This window comes from Barbus barbus (genome assembly GCF_936440315.1).
Source record: "Barbus barbus genome assembly, chromosome: 9".
Lineage (NCBI taxonomy): Eukaryota > Metazoa > Chordata > Actinopteri > Cypriniformes > Cyprinidae > Barbus > Barbus barbus.
The window spans coordinates 32,352,386-32,376,451 of record NC_136737.1 but is presented as its reverse complement, the minus strand read 5'-3'; the positions used below and the strand labels follow the sequence as shown (position 1 = coordinate 32,376,451).

Genomic DNA, 24,066 nt, shown 5'->3' with positions numbered 1-24,066 from the left:
TTTGAGCTTCAATACACAGAGTCCCTATTTCTGAGCTTCTAGGAACACTAATGCTGTGTTTAGTGCAACTAAGCAAATGAAGAGAAAGCAGATGCTGAAAAGCCTCTTTCTCAGTGAGAAAAAGTTGGTTTATGCAATTTTAAGAGTAAACCTCAAGTACATGAAAATTGTTGATTTCTGATTAAATGAAATGTTAATTGCAAAGCAGAAGACAGATTATCATGTCTTAGAGGTTTTCTGGAACAAAGATAAATTTATATCTATTAGATAAACATTTAATGCTTCTAAATCTTCTTCCAGAGGGCAGTACTTCAAAGTAAACCTTCAAGGGATGAGAGTCATCTCCCGTGATACTACGAGTTTTCCTTAACATTTGTTGCTCGTAGAATTCTGCTAGACTCCGCAGAGGCACACCAATAATTTTTGAGCAAGTCCTAACTAAGGTCTGCAAACGATTCTTGTTCCTAAGACAGAGTGATGAATACCAGCATAAAAAAGAAAAGCTCAAGATACTCTCAATAAAAGTAGCATAAAAAGTTCTCAGTATGTTTTTTTGTACACAGAAAGAATTCAGTTTCCTAAGAACATACATTCTTTTATTTACTTTCTTAATAATAGCCTCTGTATTCTGCTGGAACTTTAGAGTAGTATCAAAGATAGTTTCAAGATACTTATACTCCTGTACCCTTTCAACTTCTCCATAAAAGTACACAGGTTTCACCTTTAAAGCATTTTTCCTAAAATCAATTACCATCTCTTTCGTTTTAGTAATATTCAGTTGTAATTCTACTTTTTTGCTCCACTCAAAGAACTCGTTGTGATCATTACTGTCATCACATTCTGCACTAGTTAACAAGGATAGAAAAACTGTGTCATCCGCATATTTAACTACATGACATTTATCCTTAGTGCTGCGACATTCATTTGTATAAAGTATAAAAAAGATAGAAGAGAGTACACATCCCTGAGGAGATCCAATTGACGTAACAAGCGCTTAGGTATTATATTAGACGTTTTCCATAAGCAAGGAACTACAGCTTGATCCAGGGAAGCCTGAAACAGAGAGTGAAACACAACACTGAGCTGCTCCGCACAGTATTTAAGTGTTCTCCCACAGATACCATTTTTCATGCACAACTTTCATTGGGGTTACATGGATAATTTGACATGGTTTAGTGTAAGATTTTTGCCCATCGTTTGTAAAATTAAGTTTTAAAATAAAAAAAACATCACTTTAACCAGTAGATTGCATTAGAGCTCTACTATTTGCTATTTGACTAACTGAAAGACATATTTTCACAAGTTTTTCCAGTTGGATTCATATTATAAAATCACATGTTTAACAATAAATAATATTTTTTGTCAAAGTTTCATTTGGTTCCACTTCATATTAAGTGTCCTTGACTCTGTACTTACATCAGAAAATAAGTACAATGTACTTGTGTTCATATTGTATTGCAAAACACTTTTGCTGCTGTTAAGGTGGGATACGGGTAAGGTTAGGCACAGGTTTGGTGGTTTGGTAGGTTTAAGAGTGAGTTAAGGTGTTAGGTGTTGTTCTTATATTATAACAATATAAGAGCAATGTAAAAACATATTATGTAAACAGTAAATGCATTGTACTAAATGATTAATTTAAATTTATGTACATAGTCGTTAAGGCCACTAATATAAAGTGGGACCTTTCATTTCATAAGAAACACCTTTCATGGAGACAAGCTTTAATCTTACTGAGAAAGAAGCTTTTGTGTCCTTGTGTACAGTGTAATCTTTCAAGTACACTGGAAAAATGTTTAGTCGGTTCAACTTTGTATGAAATTTGTAGAAATTGTATGTCAACTGGTAACATCTACAATAACTGGTTTTGTTTAAATGAAATAAATGATTCAAGTTTACTTAAATCACTGAATAGTCTGAATAATAGTTCTAACTGAATTCAACCAACCTGAAAATACAAGTTTTACTGAACCATAACTGTTAGTAGATGTAACTTGATTTCTCCAGTTAGCTAAAATTACTTAATAAGTGTTGATGTTTTATTGACAGTCATAAAGTTTTGTCAACGTTGTGAAGATACGTGTTTGCTTTATTTTTCTCTGGTTGTTTCAAATGCGCATTTCTAAAGAGAAAAATTAAAGAGACAATAATTTTATCGTCAAGTAGTGATCACTGTTCAATTAGATTTATTCGTTTCAGATTTTGAAGTGCTGCCCTGTTTTAAATAGACTCTCAGACATCATGTATCTGTGTATGAACCTCAACAACAGTGACAGTCAACTCTGAACATCACAAAACAAGCTACTAAAGCAGGGCTGTCCAAACTCGGTCCTGGAGGGCCGGTGTCCTGCAGAGTTTAGCTCCAACGTGCCTCAACACTCCTGCATGGAAGTTTCTGCCTGATAAGAGCTTGATTAGCTGCTTCAGTTGTTTAATTAGGGTTGGAGCTAAACTCTGCAGGACCCCGGCCCTCCAGGACCAAGTTTGGACAGCCCTGTACTAAAGTCACAAAACAGGTTTGCATTGATTGTCACCATTGTTGAGATTAATGCGCTGATTCTTGATCTTTGTATGAGTCAAAAAGCCACTCAGTTGTAGCAGTCAGAGAAAAACTGATGTTAAATGTTCAAGAAACAAGAGTCCAGTCAAAGCAAACGCTTATTTCCACAATGGTGACTTGATTATTTTCAATGAAACATCAAAATCTAAATCTCAGTTAATTCACAGTAAGAAGTTTAGTATAAATAAAGTCACAGTTTAGAAGTTTAAATAAAGTCAGATTGGATTGTAATAAGTGAGAAAGAGATCTGTTAGTGTTTAATGTTTTCTTGCTGCCAGTCATGTGACATTTAAAATTTTTATTTTATGTTTATTTTTTTACAGTGTTTACCATTGTGCTGGAGAGTAGTGCTGTCAATTGTGATTTTCACTTTGCTGCAACTTAAAATATGTAATAATTTCAAATCATAGTTTCTTATTGAACCGAAATTCACTAATCAGTGTGTTTTGAATGTTTTAATTCTTTTTTAATTGAGTTTTATTGGCAAGTGGTTGTTGGGTCAACATAATGGATTCAAGTTGAAATAACATTCTCTTGTTCTGTGTTACATAATCTTGGTTAAACTAGGTTGCAACAACAAAACTAGAATTGTATGTAATATAGAAATACCTCCTTAAAGCAACAACTGCACAGGTTCACATTTTACAGTGTATTGAGTAATACTAATTAGCTACATACCTTAGGGTTACTTTATGCATAATTAATTGTTATTAGTACATGTAACATGTAACAAGGAAACAAAATAAAGTGTTAATTGTCTCTATTGTTACATTGTTTATAATGAATTGCTTTTAATATAACAATAATAATAATTTATTATCATGTATTAAGGCTCAATGTAGAACCATATAATGTATGCATAAAAGATCATTCTGTTTTCTGCAGTCTTGTTTTCTGGAGTGTTTTGCAAAAGTATCAACAGCTCTTCTTCCTCTCCTCCGCTGTTGCCAGCGTCAATCCTAATTAGACCACTGCTCGAGATGTTTGACCACACATTCCAATAAAATAAGACCAAACGCAATCATTTTAAGCCAGTCTTTATTCCCCATGGACTTAACGAGCAAACCTACACAAAAGTAGCAATTACTGATTAAGCGTTTAGACAAGAGAGATTAAAAGCTGTGAGAAACTTTTTAAAATACATTGAGCAATGTGAACCCTTTTACAGTTTTTTACAATAATTTTGCACTAATAATAGAACCTTCATGTCATTTTTCAAAACTTTAGACACAAAACTCAAAACAAGTCATTATTTGTAACACAGGCTATCCATTGTTCAAAATTTTGCATGTTGCATTCATGTCTTTAAAGAAGCCTTGCATTTGCAGAAGCATTGGTTCAAAATACTAATTTATTATGAAATATCATAAGAACATTACTTTCGATCACCCACACACAAGATACTCATAGTTTCACTGTTTAGTTGCTGGTACAATCATTAAACATAGTTGCTCAAAACACATGATGCAACATTCATACATCATTGAGAAAAGTACAGACACTGGAATATTAAAATCTGAAAATTATTTATGAAATAATCAACAAAAGGTTTTTCAAAAAACTTTCAATAAGAAAAAACTACTTTAGGCCTACATTAAAATGTCAACTGGAGTGTCCCTCACTGCACTTTTATGTTTTTATCAACCCTGTCTTGTGAGTTTGGCCACAGGTTCTCATCCACATCATAATGTATGTTTTCATTAGTTAAACATCTTGGAACATCTCGGTCTCCTTTGATATCATTGCACATATCATCTTTGGCTTGGAGAAGAGGGACTTGTTTGTGAGGTCTATTGTGAACCTTCCACCTCCATGTGGAGAAAAACTCCTCAGTCGGCTTACAGAAAGGAAAGGAGAATATGGGGTAAATACAAGGTGATAAACTGTGGATGGGCCTGAAACCATGATTGGTCTCAGTGCCGTCGCTAGGAATTCTGGGCCCATTGCACTGATTTTGCTTTGGGTCCCCTCAAAATCACATTCAGTGTGGGGTGGTTAGGCCCCCAGCGAACATCGTTGAAACTGATCATACCTGAACATACTCAGTCCTCAGTTGCTTCACTTTCGTAATGTTGCTCATAATTTTCCATAAGAGTAATGCAACAGTTACATAGCACTTTGAGCAGTTGTATCAATTGATGGTTAGATCATTGCAATGAAATGAATAAACACTCAATTCAGATGTAATGTGCGAGTTGTATTTTGAATACTTTAATGTTGTGCCAATTTGAACCTGTGATTTTAGTTCAATGAACAAAAAATCTTTGGCTCATGTGTATTTTATCCAAGCATTTTTAAAAAGTGTTGTGTTTTGAAAAATGTGCATTTTGATCATCGGTTGTGAATTATGTGTCTAGAGTTTTGAAAAATTACATGAAGGTTCTGTTATTAGTGCAAAAATGATTGTAAAAAACTGTAAAAATCTATTTGCTAAACTGAGATACAAAAGTTTGACATTCCAGTTTGTATGGAAATTTCCAAATCAAATAATATTTCTATAAATAATAGCATTTAATGGTAGTATTAGGTATTGAGAAACAGGCTGTGTGTTAGTGATGGTGATTTTGACTTACGCTTTTCTCAGTGGACATGAGACTGAGCTGAAGAATTAATGCTGTTTCAGTTCAGATGCAGGTAATCACTCACTCTGTCTCATAATGCTCTACTGTACATAATTCAGTAAGCTTTTAACTTTAATGAAGCAACTCAGCATTTGTCCGTTAGTTAGTTTGTTCAGCATTTGTTCGTTCCTTAGTTAGTTATAAAGGGACATTTTCAAATTTTTAAAGGAGGGTTGAGATTTTTAGTTTTTTATAACACTCCATTGTTGTTTGTATTACACTCATAGTTGAGCCCTTTTATATTACCTCGGATTACCTTATGACCGTACTGTTACTAAAGGTTTCCCATTGAAAGCATTGAATTCAAGCTCTTTCGTCTGTGTAGTGATGAGCCGAGTTTTTGCATATACTGGATGCCGTAGAACTGAAAACAAAAAAACCTTCTCGAGCATTTGATTGGACAAACTCCTGAATGCAGGCTGATATCATGAATAGTTTCGTTGGTTTACTTAAATCACTGTTGTTTGTGGACCACTTTCTTCAAAGATAGATTAATCCTCCAAATAATCAAGTAAAAATGAGTGACGACTGATTGAGATAAAAATATTCAAATGGTCTTGTATCTCCATCAGTTAATGTATCTCTATGTAGTACTCTTAAAAGGGTCATGAACTGCATTTTTTCATATTGCAGAATAATATTTTCTAATGTTTCCTAATGTTAAAGAATATAGGATTTTTAAACATAATTTGGTAATTTTTATTTTGGTAAAGTCATTGCATCACTGAAATACATTCTAAAAACTATTTTTGGATTTATTGTTTCTGATTTGAAATAAATGATTAAAATGTTAATGTGGCAAGCAGTTTTTGAGGTTTCAGGACTTCCCCATTCAGACAGATTGGACTGAAATTAGCACATGCCGCTAAGTGTCTTTCTTGAAAGGGACTTTGTTTAGCCTTCTGATTTGAACAAGAGGTTCTCACAGGTCCACTGTCAAAAGTTTGGTGCCTCAGACATGGGTCGGGACTGACATAAGTAGCCTTGATTCTTGAGTCTTTTAAAATAAATGTATCGAATGGAGTTCAAATTCTGGTCCCATTTTATATTGTGACTTAATGTGTACCTACATTTAAATTAATCATTTATTGCAATGCAGATATTGTGCACAGTGCATAGATGTAAATATACATTGTACTTATATTTAAAAAATACCTGCATGTAATTACATCTGTAATTAATTTCTGTAGCATTTTTTTACACCAATTACACTGTTGACCCACCCCTTACACCTAAACCCACTCTTAAACCTACCCAGACCACCAAACCTGTCCCTAACCTTACCCATATTCCACCTCAATAGCAGCAGAAGTTTTTTTGTAATACAATATGAACACAATAAGTACATTGTACTTATTTTTTGATGTAGTTAAAAGTGGTCAAAGCGGGACCCAATTTCTTTTAAAATAGGCCAGCGTTTCGTTTCAGGCATCTAATAATGTTTTATTTTTAAAAACAAATGCTTCTTTTTTCTCTGTTTTCTCTGTATTCCCCAAATTGAAAGTCACTTTGGATAAAAGCATCTACTAAATGAATACATGTAAATGTAAACGTTTTCTGTCCATCTGTTCATTATTGTAAAATTACCAAACTCTATACTGTATAAATGGCGCTCTGCAATACCCAAGCCATTTAAGCAAATGAGTGTGGGGATTTTCTTATCAGTATTAACATAAATTTCCTTTTTTGAGGTGCAACATTCAGCTTATCTATTCCTTCACATTTTTGACAAAATATAGGCTACATAATTTTGCCTTTTGGCAACATGGGTTTAAAGACATAGCTGTTTTTTGTTACAAAAAAAGGATCAAAGAACATATTTTATCTACAAATAAGGTAAGATAAATCTACATCTGCTGTAGTGTTTCTTTTTGTTGTGATTTTGGTTTGTCATACCCAGATGAAAAAGCCATCATTTGCTACTGACGTGCATTTGGGTCCAGTTTGAAACAAAAACAGACTGGAGCTGTATTTACTGGGTCTGTCTCAGGCTGGGTTTTTCTTTTTCTAAAAAAAAGTTTATGCATGTTGGGTGAGAAGTGTCTTGGGTTGAATTGGGTCAGGTACAGATATTGGGACCTGAGAAAACCTCTAATTTGACCACTGTTTAAAGACATGTGTCTACAATTTAAACGTATTCATATAATGCATCAGGCATTGATCAGTCTTGCTGCTGACGTATTACTCTATTAAAACTCAGAAGTGGAAACTAGTTTTGGGAGCTTTGTTTCAAGAAAAGTTGTTTTTGGACTAACAAGGAAGTTTTGAGTTCTGCAAAGTACAGTCTGTTTTTATACATTTTAGTACAATGACGTCTTATGTGTCAAAAGATGAGGGGAAATTTGATTTTTTTCAATTCATGACCCCTTTAATAGTTCCCTAGACTTTCAATAAACACTGATATTTTGTGTTTTTGAGGATGCTGATATGCTGAATATGTCAGGCTTTGCATGGGTTTCTATATGCAAATCAAAAATCCCACAAATAAAAATAGTTAAAATAATGGAAAATACTCTTTAAAACACATATAGTGGCATTTTAACATATTTTGGAGTATTTTCTGTCTATTCTGAACTATTTTGATTGCCTCTTGTCACAACCACATTGAACTCTGAGATTCTGCCCACACAGCCAGCAGCAGAAGTGTTCCTTATGCCACACATCACCACTGGCCTCCTGCAGGAACATTTCTGAGAAGATCAGCTACAAAACAAAGTGAGAGACACACAGAGAATTAATTGGTGTTTATTTCACATACACATCTCAGGCTAAAGAATATGCAACTAAATGTGGATTTCTTGGTTATGCCTTGTTGTGAAAGGTTTCCAAAAGTTTGGTTAATTTCTTTACACCTTTTAGTAAAAATGTGTTTTAAAATGCATTTTATTTTACCTCATCACAGCCCAGGCAGCGAGGTCTGATGCGCTGGCAGTAATGGCGTCCACACAGCAGCGCTCCTTCCTTCCAAAAGTAGATCAGGTCTACCAGAGCCTCGCCACATTCGCAGCACACAAAGCAGTTGGGATGCCACAGTTTCGAGTACCCGGCCCTGTCGGCATACACCACAGGACTGTCCATAGCTGCCAACTGTCCACAGCCACTGCAACGCTGAGAGACAGAGAAGATACGAAAGAGTTAGGGGAAAATAGCAAAGCTGGATCAACAACAATGTCAAAATGGTGAATTTAAAGCCCATTGCTATAGTATTACATGTGGAAAACTTTTACTATGTTTTTACCATTGCAGCTATCAAGATTAATTTATTGTGAAAAGTGTTTTATATTTATATTTTACATAGAATAATGTTTTAAGGACTACACATAATATCAAATATGGACTAAATATTTAATGTGTACTCCTCAAACGCCGCTTTGACTTTACTTGTGTATGCATGCTTTAGGTTTGCTGAGTGCTATGTTCTACAATTTGATTAGTTTGCTCAAGTGTGTGGCCAAATACCATTAACATATGTCCATGCCAAAAAATGATGTTTTCTGTGCAGTTTCCATATTTGCTCTGCTTGAGAAAACATGAAAATATACAGTTACAATTTTTTTCATATGATTTAGTTGACTTGGTCTGTCTGCTTCTTGACCTTTCTGACCTCTCTATTACTGAAAATATTGACTGTCTAATCCACTGATCTCAAACTCAATGAGAGGGCCACAGCTCTGCACAGTTTAGCTCCAACCCTAATCAAACACACCTGATCCAAGCTCTTCAAGATTACTAGAAACTTCCAAGCAGGTGTGATTTGGAGCTGGTTGGAGCTAAACTGCGCAGAGCTGCGGCCCTCCAGGAATTGAGTTTGAGACCAATGGTCTAAACCAACCAGATCCTAGCCGCCTCACATCACAGAGCCTCTTTTATAGATATCGTATGATATAGAGACCGTGTCTGTTCCTTGAACTAGCAAATACAATAAAAAAAACATCCCAACCCATTTAAGGTTAACAATTTAATTGATATATTGATAAAAAAAAACAGATATAATACAGACAAACAAATGATAAAGCTTTGAATATTAGATGAATATTAGATCCCTTTCTACAAAAACCTTAAAGAGAGAAAACAAAACTAGAGGTATTTCGAACTGCATCGAAGGACAGTGTTTCTGCCTATAGAAAGGCGTTAAAAAGTGCTAGATCTTCTTCTTGACACTTTTAGAAGAACACAAACATAACCCTTGGTATTTATTTGATACAGTGGCGAAATTAATGAGAAATACAGCTTCAACAATTTCAGTCCCCCAAGGAACAATTCTTTACTACTAATTTCCTACTACTAAATCCTAAAAGTACATAAATAAAAAAAAACAACAACACAGGTTTTAATTATTGGACCAAAAGCCTCTGCATGCAATAACCTAGAATACTCTCTAACACTTGATGACTGCTTTATCAAGTCTTCATCAACAGTTAGCAGTCTGGATGTGCTATTTCATAGCAACGAAAGCTACATCTCTAGCATTTGTAAAACCACATTTTTCCATCTTAAAAATATCTATAACTTACCACATATACTTTCAGTGACAGATGCAGAAAAGTTCATTCATGGGTTCATGATCTCAAGGCAGATTATTGTAATTTATTATATTAATAATTTAATAATTTATTATTGTATAGCTGTATTGGGTGGTTGGCCTGCACGCTTAATAAACCCCAGCTGGTTCAAACTGCAGCAGATCGAGTTTTTCTGGAACCAGGAAACATATTAGCCAGTTCTGTCAACACTGCACTGGCTCTCTACTGAAAATTTCATAAATTTTAAAAACTGCCAATTACTTACAAAGCTCTAAATGCTTTAGCTTCTTAGTACTTGAGTGAGCTCTTATAGCAGTTCCTCATGCGATCTCAAAATTCTGACCAACTGACAATACCTAGAATATCAAAATCAACGGCGAGCAGCAGATCCTTTTCCTATTTAGCGCCCAAACTCTGGAACAATCTACCTACAATTGTTCAGGAGACAGACGTACTTTGTCAGTTTAAATCTAGATTAAAGAACCATCTCTTTAACCTGGCTTAACTACACTATCACTTTTCTATTATTAAAATATTATTCAAAAAAAAGGATTGTTAGGCTGCATTAATTAGGTCAACTGTGTCCAGCTTTGTTAGGCTGCATTAATTAGGTCAACTGTGTCCAGCTTCGACTCCTTCACCATGTGTTGTACCCTGTTCTTCAAGCAGTAGGAACTAGATAAATATTATCAATAATACCAATCCACAATCTTTTAGCCTGGAATTAAACCTCACTGAGCCTGGTTTCTCCCAAGGATTTTCTTTCTCCATTTCTAGCACTGATGGAGTTTGAGTTCATTGCACCATCACCTCTGGCTTGCTTAGTTGGGGACACTTAATATTCAGCAATATTATTGACTGTTGACTGTACTGATATTATTGGATGAAAACTGAACTGAGATGGATGATGAGCACTTTTGACCATGGACCCCCTCAGCATGAAGCCGGTGAGTCCTGTGAATCTAGTGAATCTCAACAGTTTATACAAAGTGTAGAGGAACAAGCTGAAACTGATCAACAGACTAATCGATGGCACAAACAGGGAGCGAGACCCAAAGGCACTCGAGACATCCGATTGTCACGAGTATCTCATATTGCTGCTGTAGCATCCTCTACCCCAGATACGGCTATGACAAGACTTGTAAACACAAGTCATTCTACCACCCCCTATACATCTTGAGAACAGATTTGAAGCATTAATGAATGTGGGTGAGGAATTCCCAAATGTGACAAAACAGGCATCGAATCAGCCAGCAGCTAACATTGCTACTAACAAGCACTCAAGGTCGAGCAGACAGCGGCATTCAGCTCAGAGCGCAGCCGAGCCCAGGACTCTATTATCAGAAACATCAGTAGCAGGACTACAACTACATGCTGCTTTCCTCAAGCAACTGTCTCTGATGTGAATAAGGAACTTTGGAACATTCTGATGAAGCACAAGACTGCAAATCGAGTCATCATCCATGTGGGGAAGAATGATATTTAGAAAGAGCAGTCAGAACTCCTTAAGAAGGATTTCAGTGAACTCTTTGAAACTCTTCAAAGACTTGAAGTTCAGTCATTCATCAGTGGACCACTCCCAGCAAGGGGAATTAACGTTTTCACGGTTACTTGGGCTAAACACATGGCTACAAAGAACCTGTGGTTATAAAAGGAGTCAACTTCATCGACAACTTCAATCTTTTCTGGGGCCACAGACAACTGTTCAGACTGGATGGCCTCCACCCAAACAAATTTGATGCAACAGTAATAAAGGACAATATTTATTTCTCCCTCCGTCATCCTTCAGTGGTGTGTGCCAATCCACTCAGCCTGAATGGCACACACACACCTGGACAGAATATGAGTGACCACAGGACTTCATATCAGCTTTTGAGTCATCATGTGGTTGACACATCCTACAAGGACATTGATAACACCACGCAGCCAAAACAACCACTGCTCATGGACATCCCGGCTGAGCCCTGCCCACAGAGCTCATCACAGACAGACTGTGACATATTACAACAGCTCCAAGACTCAGCACCCAAAGAGACTTTCTGGAAAACAGCCGGGGAAACCAGGACAACATATAACAGCCACCAGAAACACCAGAGCCAGAGCCCATCTCACCAGACACATTATCCCTCTCTCCAGCATCTCCACTTCTAAGCTTCTCACAGAAAATGGAGGAACTGGTGTATGCTGGGACCAAACTCTCCCACTCCTTCGCTGCAAGCCCCCAGATATCAACTAAAAAACAGCGGGCCCCCCAACCACCAAAGACTGCAGGCCCAGCTCTCCCTCCTCCTCCTGTGAGAGCTCTCCGACCGCTGCCACAACGCCAGGGCCCAAACCCTCCTCCATCTGGTGTAGGTGAACCAAAAACAACTGATAACAGCTCTCAGCGATATGTGTCAGGTACCCGCTATATTAGCAGCAACATTCACAAATGTTTACAGAACAAGCGGGAACCCAGTGTGCCTGTAGCCTCCTCTATTTCTGTTTTATCACGTGATAGAAAGTCTAAGGCCTTCTCAAGCCGTACGGCTGACCCATCTAACCTGCGGCCTATAATGCACCAAACTAAGATTGCTGTAGAGACAAAATGTAATTCCATCAAGTTAGTATTTTTAAACATTCGCTCACTAAGAAATAAATCATTTCTGATCAATAATTTAATAACCACAAACAACCTGGATTTTATGTTTCTAAATGAAACATGGCTAGAAGACAGCTGCAGTGCAACTGTCCTCACTGAAACAGCCCCTCCTAACTTTAATTTTATAAGTGTCTGCAGGACTGTTAGGAGAGGTGGAGGTGTAGCTGCTCTGTTTAAAGATGTTTATCAATGCAAGCAACTGTCATTTGGTCAGTATTTGTCTTTTGAATACCTAAGTATTGTGCTGAAAGGAGCTCCACGCACTCTGTTTATCATTATTTACAGGCCTCCAAAATATTCTCCAGCCTTTGTTGAAGAGCTCACTGAACTGTTATCAATGATTTCCTCAGAGTTTGACTGTTTTGCTATTGCAGGGGATTTTAATATTCACACAGATAATGCCGAAATCAAAACAACAAAATAAATTATAACTGTTTTAAACTGTTATAACTGAGTCAGCATGTGCATGGACCCACACACAATCGTGGACACACTCTAGATTCACTCATCAGCAGAGGTCTAAACATTTTATCCATTGTTATTAAGGATCTGGTCATTTCTGTATTTTCTTTGATACAGTTGGGCAAAAAAGTATTTAGTCAGCCACCAATTGTGCAAGCTCTCCCACTTAAAAAGATGAGAGAGGCCTGTAATTTTCATCATAGGTACACTTCAACTATGAGAGACAAAATGAGAAAAAAAAATCCAGAAAATCACATTGTCTGATTTTTAAAGAATTTATTTGCAAATTATGGTGGAAAATAAGTATTTGGTCAATAACAAAAGTTCATCTCAATACTTTGTTATATACCCTTTGTTGGCAATGACAGAGGTCAAACGTTTTCTGTAAGTCTTCACAAGGTTTTCACACACTGTTGCTGGTATTTTGTCCCATTCCTCCATGCAGATCTCCTCTAGAGCAGTGATGTTTTGGGGCTGTCGCTGGGCAACACGGACTTTCAACTCCCTCCAAAGATTTTCTATGGGGTTGAGATCTGGAGACTGGCTAGGCCACTCCAGGACCTTGAAATGCTTCTTACAAAGCCACTCCTTCGTTGCCCGGGCGGTGTGTTTGGGATCATGCTGAAAGACACAGCCACGTTTCATCTTCAATGCCCTTGCTGATGGAAGGAGGTTTTCACTCAAAATCTCACGATACATGGCCCCATTCATTCTTTCCTTTACACGAATCAGTCGTCCTGGTCCCTTTGCAGAAAAACAACCCCAAAGCATGATGTTTCCACCCCCATGCATCACAGTAGGTATGGTGTTCTTTGAATGCAACTCAGCAGTCTTTCTCCTCCAAACACGACGAGTTGAGTTTTTACCAAAAAGTTCTATTTTGGTTTCATCTGACCATATGACATTCTCCCAATCCTCTTCTGGATCATCCAAATGCTCTCTAGCAAACTTCAGACAGGCCCGGACATGTACTGGCTTAAGCAGGGGGACACGTCTGGCACTGCAGGATTTGCACCCGTAGTGTGTTACTGATGGTAGCCTTTGTTACTTTGGTCCCAGCTCTCTGCAGGTCATTCACTAGGTCCCCCCGTGTGGTTCTGGGATTTTTGCTTGTGATCATTTTGACCCCACGGGGTGAGATCTTGCGTGGAGCCCCAGATCGAGGGAGATTATCAGTGGTATTATCAGTATCTTGTATGTCTTCCATTTTCTAATAATTGCTCGCACAGTTGATTTCGTCACACCAAGCTGCTTGCCTATTGCAGATTCAGTCTTTCCAGCCTGGTGCAGGTCTACAATTTTGTTTCTGGTGTCCTTCGACAGCTCTTTGGTCTTGGCCATAGTGGCGTTTGATGTGTGACTGTTTGAGGTTATGGACAGGTGTCTTTTATACTGATAACGAGTTCAAACAGGTGCCATTAATACAGGTAACGAGCGGAGGACAGAGGAGCCTCTTAAAGAAGTTACAGGTCTGTGAGAGCCAGAAATCTTGCTTGTTTGTAGGTGACCAAATACTTATTTTACCGAGAAATTTACCAATTAATTCATTAAAAATCCTACAATGTGATTCCCTGGATTCTTTCCCCCCTATTCTGTCTCTCATAGTTGAAGTGTACCTATGATGAAAATTACAGGCCTTTCTCATCTTTTTAAGTGGGAGAACTTGCACAATTGGTGGCTGACTAAACTGTATATTGATCTCTGTCACCACTGAATCTAGATCTGTCTCTGTCAGAAAGAGATGCATTAATGAGAACACTAGTGCGCTATTTATGAAGGCAATATCTCTAACACCAAGCATTTCTGCAGACTCTGTTGATCTTCTGGATTTATTTAACTCAAAAGTTAAGAATGTTTATTGATGATATTGCTCCGATAAAGGTCAGCAAAAAGACTGACAGACAAAAATCATTTTGGAGAAAATCAACAGCAGTTCAGAGTATGAAAAGACAATGCAGAAAAGCTGAGTGGATGTGGCGGAAGACGAAACTCGAAATTCACTATAGCACTATAGCCTTCATGCTTTCAATGTGGAACTAGCCATAGCTAGACAGACTTTGTTCTCACACCTTATAAACAGTAACATAAACAACACTCGCACTCTTTTTGTGACTGTTGAGAGACTGACAAACCCCCCATGTCAGATTCCCGGTGAAATGCTCTCCGACAGCAAATGCAATGAGTTTGCTTCCTTCTTTCCTGAGAAGATCAATAATATCAGAAAGGAGATTGGCACATCTTCTTCATACAGAGGTCACACAGATTCAACTGCAATTTCAAAAAGAAGTGACTATGTCTGTTTTTAAAGCAATTGATAGCAAAATTTGGGAAGAAATAGTACAGCACCTTAAATCATCAACCTGATATCTTGACTCACTTCCCACATCTTTTTTCAAAAGTGTGCTTAACTGTTTAGAAGTTGATCTCTTAGAAGTGGTGAATGCCGACTTCCGCTTCCGGCCGAATGGAGTGAGCAGCGAAGTTAGGCAGCTCCGCAAAAGTCTTAACAATTTAAATATCCTGGGTCAACGAACATCGCCCTTTGTCAGCAATTCACCTATAAAAATAAGTTAAGACAATATTTGATATGAAGGGCACTCGGAAATACACACAAAAAACTCTACAAGCCACACCCGCATCGGTTGGCACTGCTCCGGCTAACGATGTCTCTGCTAACAAGACCTCAGCCGATACTGCGAAGGCTGTTGCAGCACAAACTGACAAAACCCTGGCTAACACTGCTCCAGCTAGTGAAGCTCTGGTCTGCTCACAAGATGAAGGCGTAATGGCGGAAGAAGAAACACCTCTCTCTGTGGGAATATTTCGAAGGGAACCTGTGATCCTGGGTCAGATCACTTGTAGTTGAGGCCCACTCTTATTGAATAAAAGTAAACAAAAATCAAATCTAGTATAGTAATTAAATTTCAACTCCTTACCCCCTTCCCCAAACGTGAAATTTAAATCAGATTGTTGTCCAATATGCATAGAAAATAGATAAATAGAAAATAAATAAATAATAAACAAAACTTTAAAGGGGTAGGAGAAAAATAACATAAAAATAAAATACAGTAAAATAAATATACGTATGCATATACCTACATACACCCACGCATATACACACACACCCACACCTCCAGCTATTCCACCCGTCTACACATATTTTTTCTTCCCCTCCTTATCTTTTTGTTAAATCAACCTTACACTACAAAAACAGTTAAAATGTTGACCAAAGCAAAGCATAGATATTATGAACAAGGGGAAAGAATGGGCAAGATTTTGGCTCAACAAATTAAAAAACAAACTGCATCAAGGATGATTACGGAAATCCGCATGGATTCAGGCCAAGTTACAAGAGACCTACAGGAGATAAATGATACATTTAAATATTTTTATAAAAAACTATACACTTCAGAATCCAAGAAGAACCCCACACTCATAGATAGGTTTTTTGATAAAATGTCTATTCCAACAATTAGTTTAGAAAATCTAGAACAACTGGAAAAACCCATAACAAAGCAGGAAATTGAACAAGCTATAAACAGTATGCAAAATTCTAAAGCACCCGGTCCAGACGGCTATACTTCAGAATTTTACAAAGCCTTTAAAGAGCAGATCTCGATATTGCTGTTAGATGTATTCAATGAAGCCTTACATAGGGGCTCTCTACCTCCAACATTTTACCATGCAAGCATCTCTCTTATTCACAAAAAAGACAAGGACCCCTTAGACCCCGTGTCTTATAGACCGGTGAGCTTACTCAACGTAGACAATAAAATACTTGCAAAAATTGTAGCTACACGACTGGAAACAATCTTGCCGACAATCATTTCACAGGACCAAACTGGGTTTATCAAAAACAGACAGTTGTTTTTTAATATTAGAAGATTACTAAATATAATTCACACTCAGGATAAAAAAAATCTACATCCTGAAATTTTACTCTCATTAGATGCGGAAAAAGCCTTTGATAGGGTCGAATGGGATTATCTCTTTTCGACCCTGTCAAAGTTCGGATTTGGCCCAAAAATTATATCTTTGGTAAAATTATTATATGCCCAACCCCATGCTTCAGTGCAGACAAACAGTGTGCATTCAACTTATTTTCCTCTCAGCCGCTCGACTAGACAGGGCTGCCCGCTCTCGCCATTACTTTTTGCAATAGCCATTGAACCCCTGGCCCTTTTATTACGAGCAACTGAGGAGTTCATTGGGATTAAAAGGGGAAAAAACGGAACATAAAGTTTCTTTATACGCGGACGATCTGTTACTATATATTTCAAACCCTGTTAAATCTGTTCCTGTGATATTGGAAATTTTGAAGGAATTTGGAACAATATCAGGTTACAAATTGAATTTATCAAAAAGTACCTTATTTCCAATTAATTCGAAAGCCCGTATGAATACTAGAATGTTTAATATCTTTTCCTTTTCAATCTCAACTGAATTTAAATATCTTGGGATAAATATTACGCAGGATTATAACGGCCTCTTTAAGCACAACTTTTTGAAATTATATGATCAAACGAAAAAGGATATAGATACATGGAAGAATCTACCACTTTCATTAGCAGGTCGAATAAATATTATTAGAATGAATGTTCTGCCCAAGTTTCTGTTCTTGTTCCAATGTATTCCTATTTGGATAGCCACGGCATTTTTTAATAAACTAGATTCCCTCATGTCATATTTTATATGGAATGGAAAAACTCCAAGAATCAAGAAAATGTTCTTGCAAAGACCAATTTGTAGGGGAGGAATGGGATTACCCTGTTTCCGACGTTATTACTGGTCATGTAATATCCGCTCAATGTCGTTTTGGCTGTCCACTCAAGGGACTGATTGGAGTAGGATAGAGAATGAAAGCTGTTATCCCTCCTCTTTAAAAGCATTACTTTATTCAGCTCTGCCTATTTCAAAGCAAAAACTTGATAATCCGGTAGTTTCTCATTCAGTTAAAATCTGGTCCCAGATTAGGATGCATTACGGATGGAGGGATATGTCAGCTTTAAGACCATTGATAAATAACCACACATTTCCTCCATCAGTCTTAAATATAACATCTCTTCAGTGGGAACATAAAGGTATTCGATGTATAAAAGATTTATTTATTGAAAATATATTTCCCACATTCAAACAATTACAGAGCAAATATAGATTGGAAAGTAAAGATTTCTTCAAATATCTACAGATCCGAGGTTTTGTTAAGGGCTCATTTCCGTCTTTCCCTAATCAGCCCCCAAACTCCGCAATGGAAACAGTGTTTTTGTCTAATCCATTTCAAAGAGGGCTAATTGCTAAAATCCACAATGTGCTATCACAGGAAGAAACAACACCTACACTGGACCATTTGAAAAGAGCCTGGCAAGATGACCTAGGGGTGTCTATTACAGACAATCAATGGTCAAAAGCCCAAAGAAATGTTCATTCTACCTCTGTATGTATTAGACACGGTCTTTTGCAGTTCAAGGTGCTACACAGATTGCATTTATCCAAATTAAAGTTGTCAAAGATGTTTCCTTCCATTAGTCCTTCTTGTGATAGATGTTTACAAGGGCCAGCCTCCCTTGCACATATGTTTTGGAATTGTCCTCACATTACGACCTATTGGAACACTATATTTCAAACCCTTTCCAAGATTTTGAAAATACAGCTTAAACCAGAGCCAATCTGGGCTCTTTTTGGTGTGAAACCAGTCAATGTACAACTTTCGGACACCCAAAATAGCATGGTTTGCTTTGTGACCTTGTTAGCGCGGAGATTGATTCTCTTGTGTTGGAAACAAAAAATGCCCCCTGCTCACTCAGCCTTAATGAAAGACATAATGGTTCATTTGAAATTGGAAAAAATTAAATACTTGTTGAGGGGGAAGTCTGAAATATTTTATTCAATGTGGCAAACTTTCATAGATTACTTTGGTGAGAATGTTTGATTGATTGGCTTAGCATGGAAATGGCAATGATGTCCTCTGATGTCTGTTGTTTGTTAATGTGTTTTTGTTTTTCTGTATTTGATATGCAAAAAACCTCAATAAAGAGAATTATAAAAAAAAAAAAAAAGAAGTGGTGAATGCCTCACTTCTTTCTGGGACTTTTTCAAACTCCCTTAAAACTGCAGTTGTTAAGCCCCTTCTGAAAAAGCCCAATCTTGATAACACCATGTTGAGCAACTATAGACCAATATCAAATCTTCCTTTCATAGGTAAGATTATTGAAAAGGTAGTTTTTAATCAGTTGAACAACTACCTAAACTCAAATGGATAACTGGACAATTTTCAATCTGTTTTCTGAGTGCATCAGAGACAGCACTCATTAAGATAATAAATGATATTCACTTTAATTCTGATTCCGGCAAAATATCAGTGCTGGTACTATTAGATCTACTTGTTCAAAACTAATTCAAACAGATCTTCAACAGATCACTGGAACTGTCCGAAGTCCCTTCATGCTTCAAACACTCCACCATCATCCCCATCCCAAAGAAATCCAGAATTACCAGACTAAATGACTACAGACCTGTCCCAGATAGCAACATAATGTTGGCCCAGATCCGGCCCACATCTGGCACATGTGGAATGATGATCTGGCCCACATGTGGCGTGGAATGATGGCACTTGGGCGGACCACTCCTGTTTGCCAGATCTGGGCCAAAAGCAGGCCATAGCAATGCCACATGTCAGCCAAGAGCAAAGAAATAAACCACACTGGACCTTATCTGAGCCACAAAATCTTCATATATTATTTTTAGAGTTCTCTCAGCTTGTCTAAGTTAACAAGCTAAATCACTGAAGGAAAGAAGAGAAAAGAAAAAAGAGACAAACAGAAACTCAAGAACTACAACTGACTTAAGCCACGTAGATGAATTCAGCTGAAGATAAAAGACATTAAATATCTGAAGATCTCAGCAGAGGAGGACTAAACAACTCCACAAACAGTATTACTAGCTTCACTCATTACTAACCAGACTGACTTTATTTCTGTTAGAGGTCTACAGAAGTTCTTATTGAGAATTAACTGGTTTAAATCTAATGTTTGTTTCATTTGATGCCACCATAATAGTGTCTTAGTACAACAAGTACTAAGCTTAGATTATTACAACAAGTGTGTCTTTGTCTGGCTGTTGTGATGGTGTGTTAATCAAAAAAAATTGCAGATCAGATCAGATCAGATCAGTTATTGCTCGTTCATCATAATGAAATAACCTGATTCACTAGTGTCACTAATTGTTGTGCCAATAATACATTTGATGTATAAAGCATAAGACCAACAGTATTGCTGAACCAGTTAAAATATTGAAAAAAGCACAAAAAGTTGAGTATCAATCACACACAAAGTCATCATAAATCAATAAATTATGCAGCTATATGTCCTCTTATTTGCTTTAATTCTAAATCTGGTTCATGTATTTATTTTGTATTTTTTGCTGTTTATTTTTTGTTGTGTCTTTTAGTAGCTTTTTGTGATGTCCAGAATTGATCTGATTAGCTGAATATTTTGTCACCATTGTTGAGATTCATATGAGATTCATATGAATTCCTTTTGTGGTTCAAATAAACTGGAGCAGTCTGCCCAAGTGTCATCATTCCATACTACACGTGCCAGCTCTGGGCTGATAATATGTTGCTGTCTCCTATCGTCTGGGGTCATAAAGCCAAAAATTGGTGCTGACCCATCTGAAAGACATTACTGTATCGTCTTCAGTTTGTTTACAGAGCAAATAGGTCTGTGCGTGATACAGTCAACATTGGTATGTGTTATGTTCTACAACATCTAGATAGACCAGAGACTTATGTGAGGATTGTGTTTGTGGACTACAGTTTAACTTTTAACACTATCGTCCCAAACCTCCTTGTTATATTATTGTTATACAAATAAACTGCATCCAAAGGGGGAGGTGTTGTTACAATTTATAGCAATTTTCTCAGTATTTCTCAGAGGGCAGGCTTTAAGTATAACTCCTTTGAAGTAACGGTGTTTCATATATAGTGCCCTCCAAAAGTATTGGAACAGTAAAGACAAAATTGCTCTGTTGGCTGTGGAGTCAAGACATTTACAAATATGATTAAAAGATGAATATGAGACAAAACTACAGAATGTCACATTTTATTATTGGGTGATTCAACTCATAGATGTTTTATCAGCTAAGCAGATCAGCAATTTTAGAGTTTCATCCCTCTATCTGATGTGAGCATAAGTATTGGGACAGTTGCCTCACAGGTCTTTCTAAGTGATCAGCTGTGTCCTGTTGCATTAATTCTTCAGATATTAAAAATGTGTCGTATCAGTTATATCCATTACTTCTGTATTCTGAATCTTGCATTCGATGATGACACACAAACCAGGATGAAGATGAGGGAGCTGACTTTGAGAAAAAAGCAAGCAATTTGGATGCTAAAAGAAAAGAGGAAGTCCATTAGAGCTCTAGCAAAAACAAAGGGCATGGAGAAATCAAGAGTTTGGAAACCACCAGAGACACCAGCAACCAACAAACACCTGATCGGCCGAGAAAACAACAGTAGTTGATGACAGACAAATCGTAAAAGCTGTGAAAATGAATCCTAAAACACATGACTGTAAAATCAGCAACAACTTCCAGAAAGCTGGGGTGATGCTCTGACAATCTACTGTCCTCAGGAGACTTTGACACAGAATTACAGATGCTACACAGCAAGATGCAAACCTCTGACCAGCACCAATAATAGAAAGGCAAGATTAGAGTTTGCAAAAAAGCACAAAGGTGAGCCAGAAGAGTTTTGGAACTGTGTTTATGGACCGATGAGACAAAAATGAACCTTTATCTAAGTGATGGGAAAGCAAAAATGTGGAGAAAAAAAGGGAACTGCAAATGATCCCAAGCATACAGCCTCATCTGTAAAGCATGGTGGAGGTGGTGTCATGGCATGGGCATGCATGTCTGTCTCTGGAACAGGCCCTCTCAACTTTACTGATGACTTAATGTATGATGACAGTAGCAGAATGAATTTGGAAGGGTACAAAACCATTTTGGCTACCAATAATTCAAGAAAATGCCACCAGATTCATTGGGAAGTGCTTCATATTCCATTAGGACAATGACCCAAAACACCCTGCCAGTTCAATCAAGGAATTTATAAGGGCAAAGAAATGGAAAGTCTTAGATTGCCGAAGTCAATCTCCAGATTTAAATCCGGTCGATTGAACATGAATTTCACCAGCTGAAGAGGAGAGTAAAGGCAGAAACTCCCCAAAACAAGCAACTATTGGAATTGGCTGCATTAAAGGCTGGGGAAAGTATTTCAAAGGATGAGACCTGGTGATGTCTATGGGTCACAGACTCACTGTTGTGATTGTGTGCAAGGGATCTGCAACTAAATAATAGCTTTTAATATTTTATATCTGCCAGATGTCTTGACTCCACAGCCAACATAGCAATTTTGTCTTTACTTTTCCAATACTTATGGAGGGGACTGTAACATTATTTAGAGAAACAAGTGTTATTGATAAATCCCCTGTGATGTTTGTACTGGCTACTGTATACAGGCCACCAGGGCACCATACAGACTTTATTAAAGAATTTGCTGATTTGTTAGTGCTGGCTGCAGATAAATTCTTAATCATTGGTGATTTTAATATCCATGTTGAGCATTCATAGACATTCTGAACTCTATTGGGGTTAGCCAACATGTCTCAGGACCTACTCATTGTCGAAATCATACTCTAGATTTAATACTGTTACATGGAATTGATGTTAATGGTATTGAAATTCTGCAGCAAAGTGATGATTTCTCAGATCATTATCTAGTCTTGTGTAAACTCCACATTGCTAAAACTGTAAATTCTACTCCTTGTTACAAGTATGGTAGACCATCACTTCTACCACAAAAGACTGCTTTGTAAATAATCTTCCTGATTTTTCTCAGAGGTGGAAAGTAAAAGTCCTGCCATATGTTTGTTCGACCCATGACCTCAGCAGTTGATTTCACCAGAGGAGGAACCAAGTCATTCCTTTCAAGACACAAGCAAGTCTCAAGTCAAATCCCAAGTCCTCAAAGAGTTAAAGATAATGAGATAATTAAGTGACTAATTAAATGATGATTGTGCATTAGTGATGAACACCTGCTGTTATTGAGAATTACAGAGGATCAGATGTTGATGTTTTATTGGTTAAAATGATGCCACCAACATGGAGATCAGTTTTTGTGTTAGTTGAGCTCTTGACCTTTTTTTAATACTTCAAAGTAATTTACTTCTGAACAATTGCAATATTGCTTCACAGAAAACATTTGTGCATTGTTGAATTAAATACTTGAGGTAGCAGATTAGCTTACATTTTCTGCTTTTAAATCATTAGAATGAACATCATGAAGGTGTCTTGCTTTGGTTTATTGATTGACATTCTGCTATTACTGAACTGTGAGAAAAAAAGTTCCATTAAACAAATGCCACTGTAGTGTTTAAATATTGGGGGAAGACCTGTATCATTCAAGCTTTTAGACATGAACCCTTATCATACAATCCTCAACAGTGGCGATGATAATTATTCATACTGCAGTGCATGATGGGAGTTTTTACTATGGTATTACCCAGCATGCATTGCAGCATGAAGCATTTTGTTGGTTGTAACCATTGTTGAGATTCATATGCTGGTTCTTGATGTCTGTGTGTGTAATTAGAACAAGATTTCAAATATATGCTTTATGTACAGTAGATTTAAAATTAATTCATTATAAGTATTAGATCAACACTTTACTTGCATGCTGTAGCTTCACAGGATTGATTATTCAAAACCTAAACATAAAATATATATATATTACATGCAATCAGGCCAGCTATAAAAGCATAGCTGCTGACTACATAGCACTGATCTCTCTGCTTTATAACACCACATGCATTGCTACAGACAGAGATCTAACACAGGAGTCAAGGGTCAAGAGCCCAACTAAAGCAAACACTGATCTCCATGATGGTGACATCATTTTAACCAATAAAACATCAACATCTGATCCTCTGTAATTCTCAGTAACAGGGGGTGTTCATCACTAATGCTCAATCATCATTTAATTAGTCTCTTAATTATTTCATTATCTTTAACTCTTTGAGGACTTGGGATTTGACTTGAGACTTGCTTGTGACTTGAAAGGAATGTCTTGGTTCCTCCTCTGGTGAAATCAGCTGCTGAGTTCATGGGTGGAACAAACATATGGCAGGACTTTTACTTTCTGACCCCTGGATTGTCCACCTCTGATTTTTCTCAATTCCTCAGCATATCCAACAGCGCAGAAAAACT

At 37.1% G+C, this 24,066-nt stretch overlaps 1 protein-coding gene across 1 annotated transcript in view; it reads right to left on the bottom strand.

Moving 5' to 3' along the window:
- Window positions 1-5,884: 5,884 nt before the first annotated feature.
- The window catches only part of lmcd1 (LIM and cysteine-rich domains 1), a 46,004-nt gene continuing 27,822 nt past the window's right edge, over window positions 5,885-24,066 (bottom strand). Inside the window, exons 5-6 of the mRNA XM_079425870.1 lie at window positions 8,071-8,286; window positions 5,885-7,881 (exon numbers count right to left, since the gene is read on the bottom strand). Of these exons, the coding sequence (XP_079281996.1) occupies window positions 7,753-7,881; window positions 8,071-8,286 (345 nt within the window). The 3' untranslated portion in view covers window positions 5,885-7,752. The remainder of the gene's footprint in view (window positions 7,882-8,070; window positions 8,287-24,066) is intronic.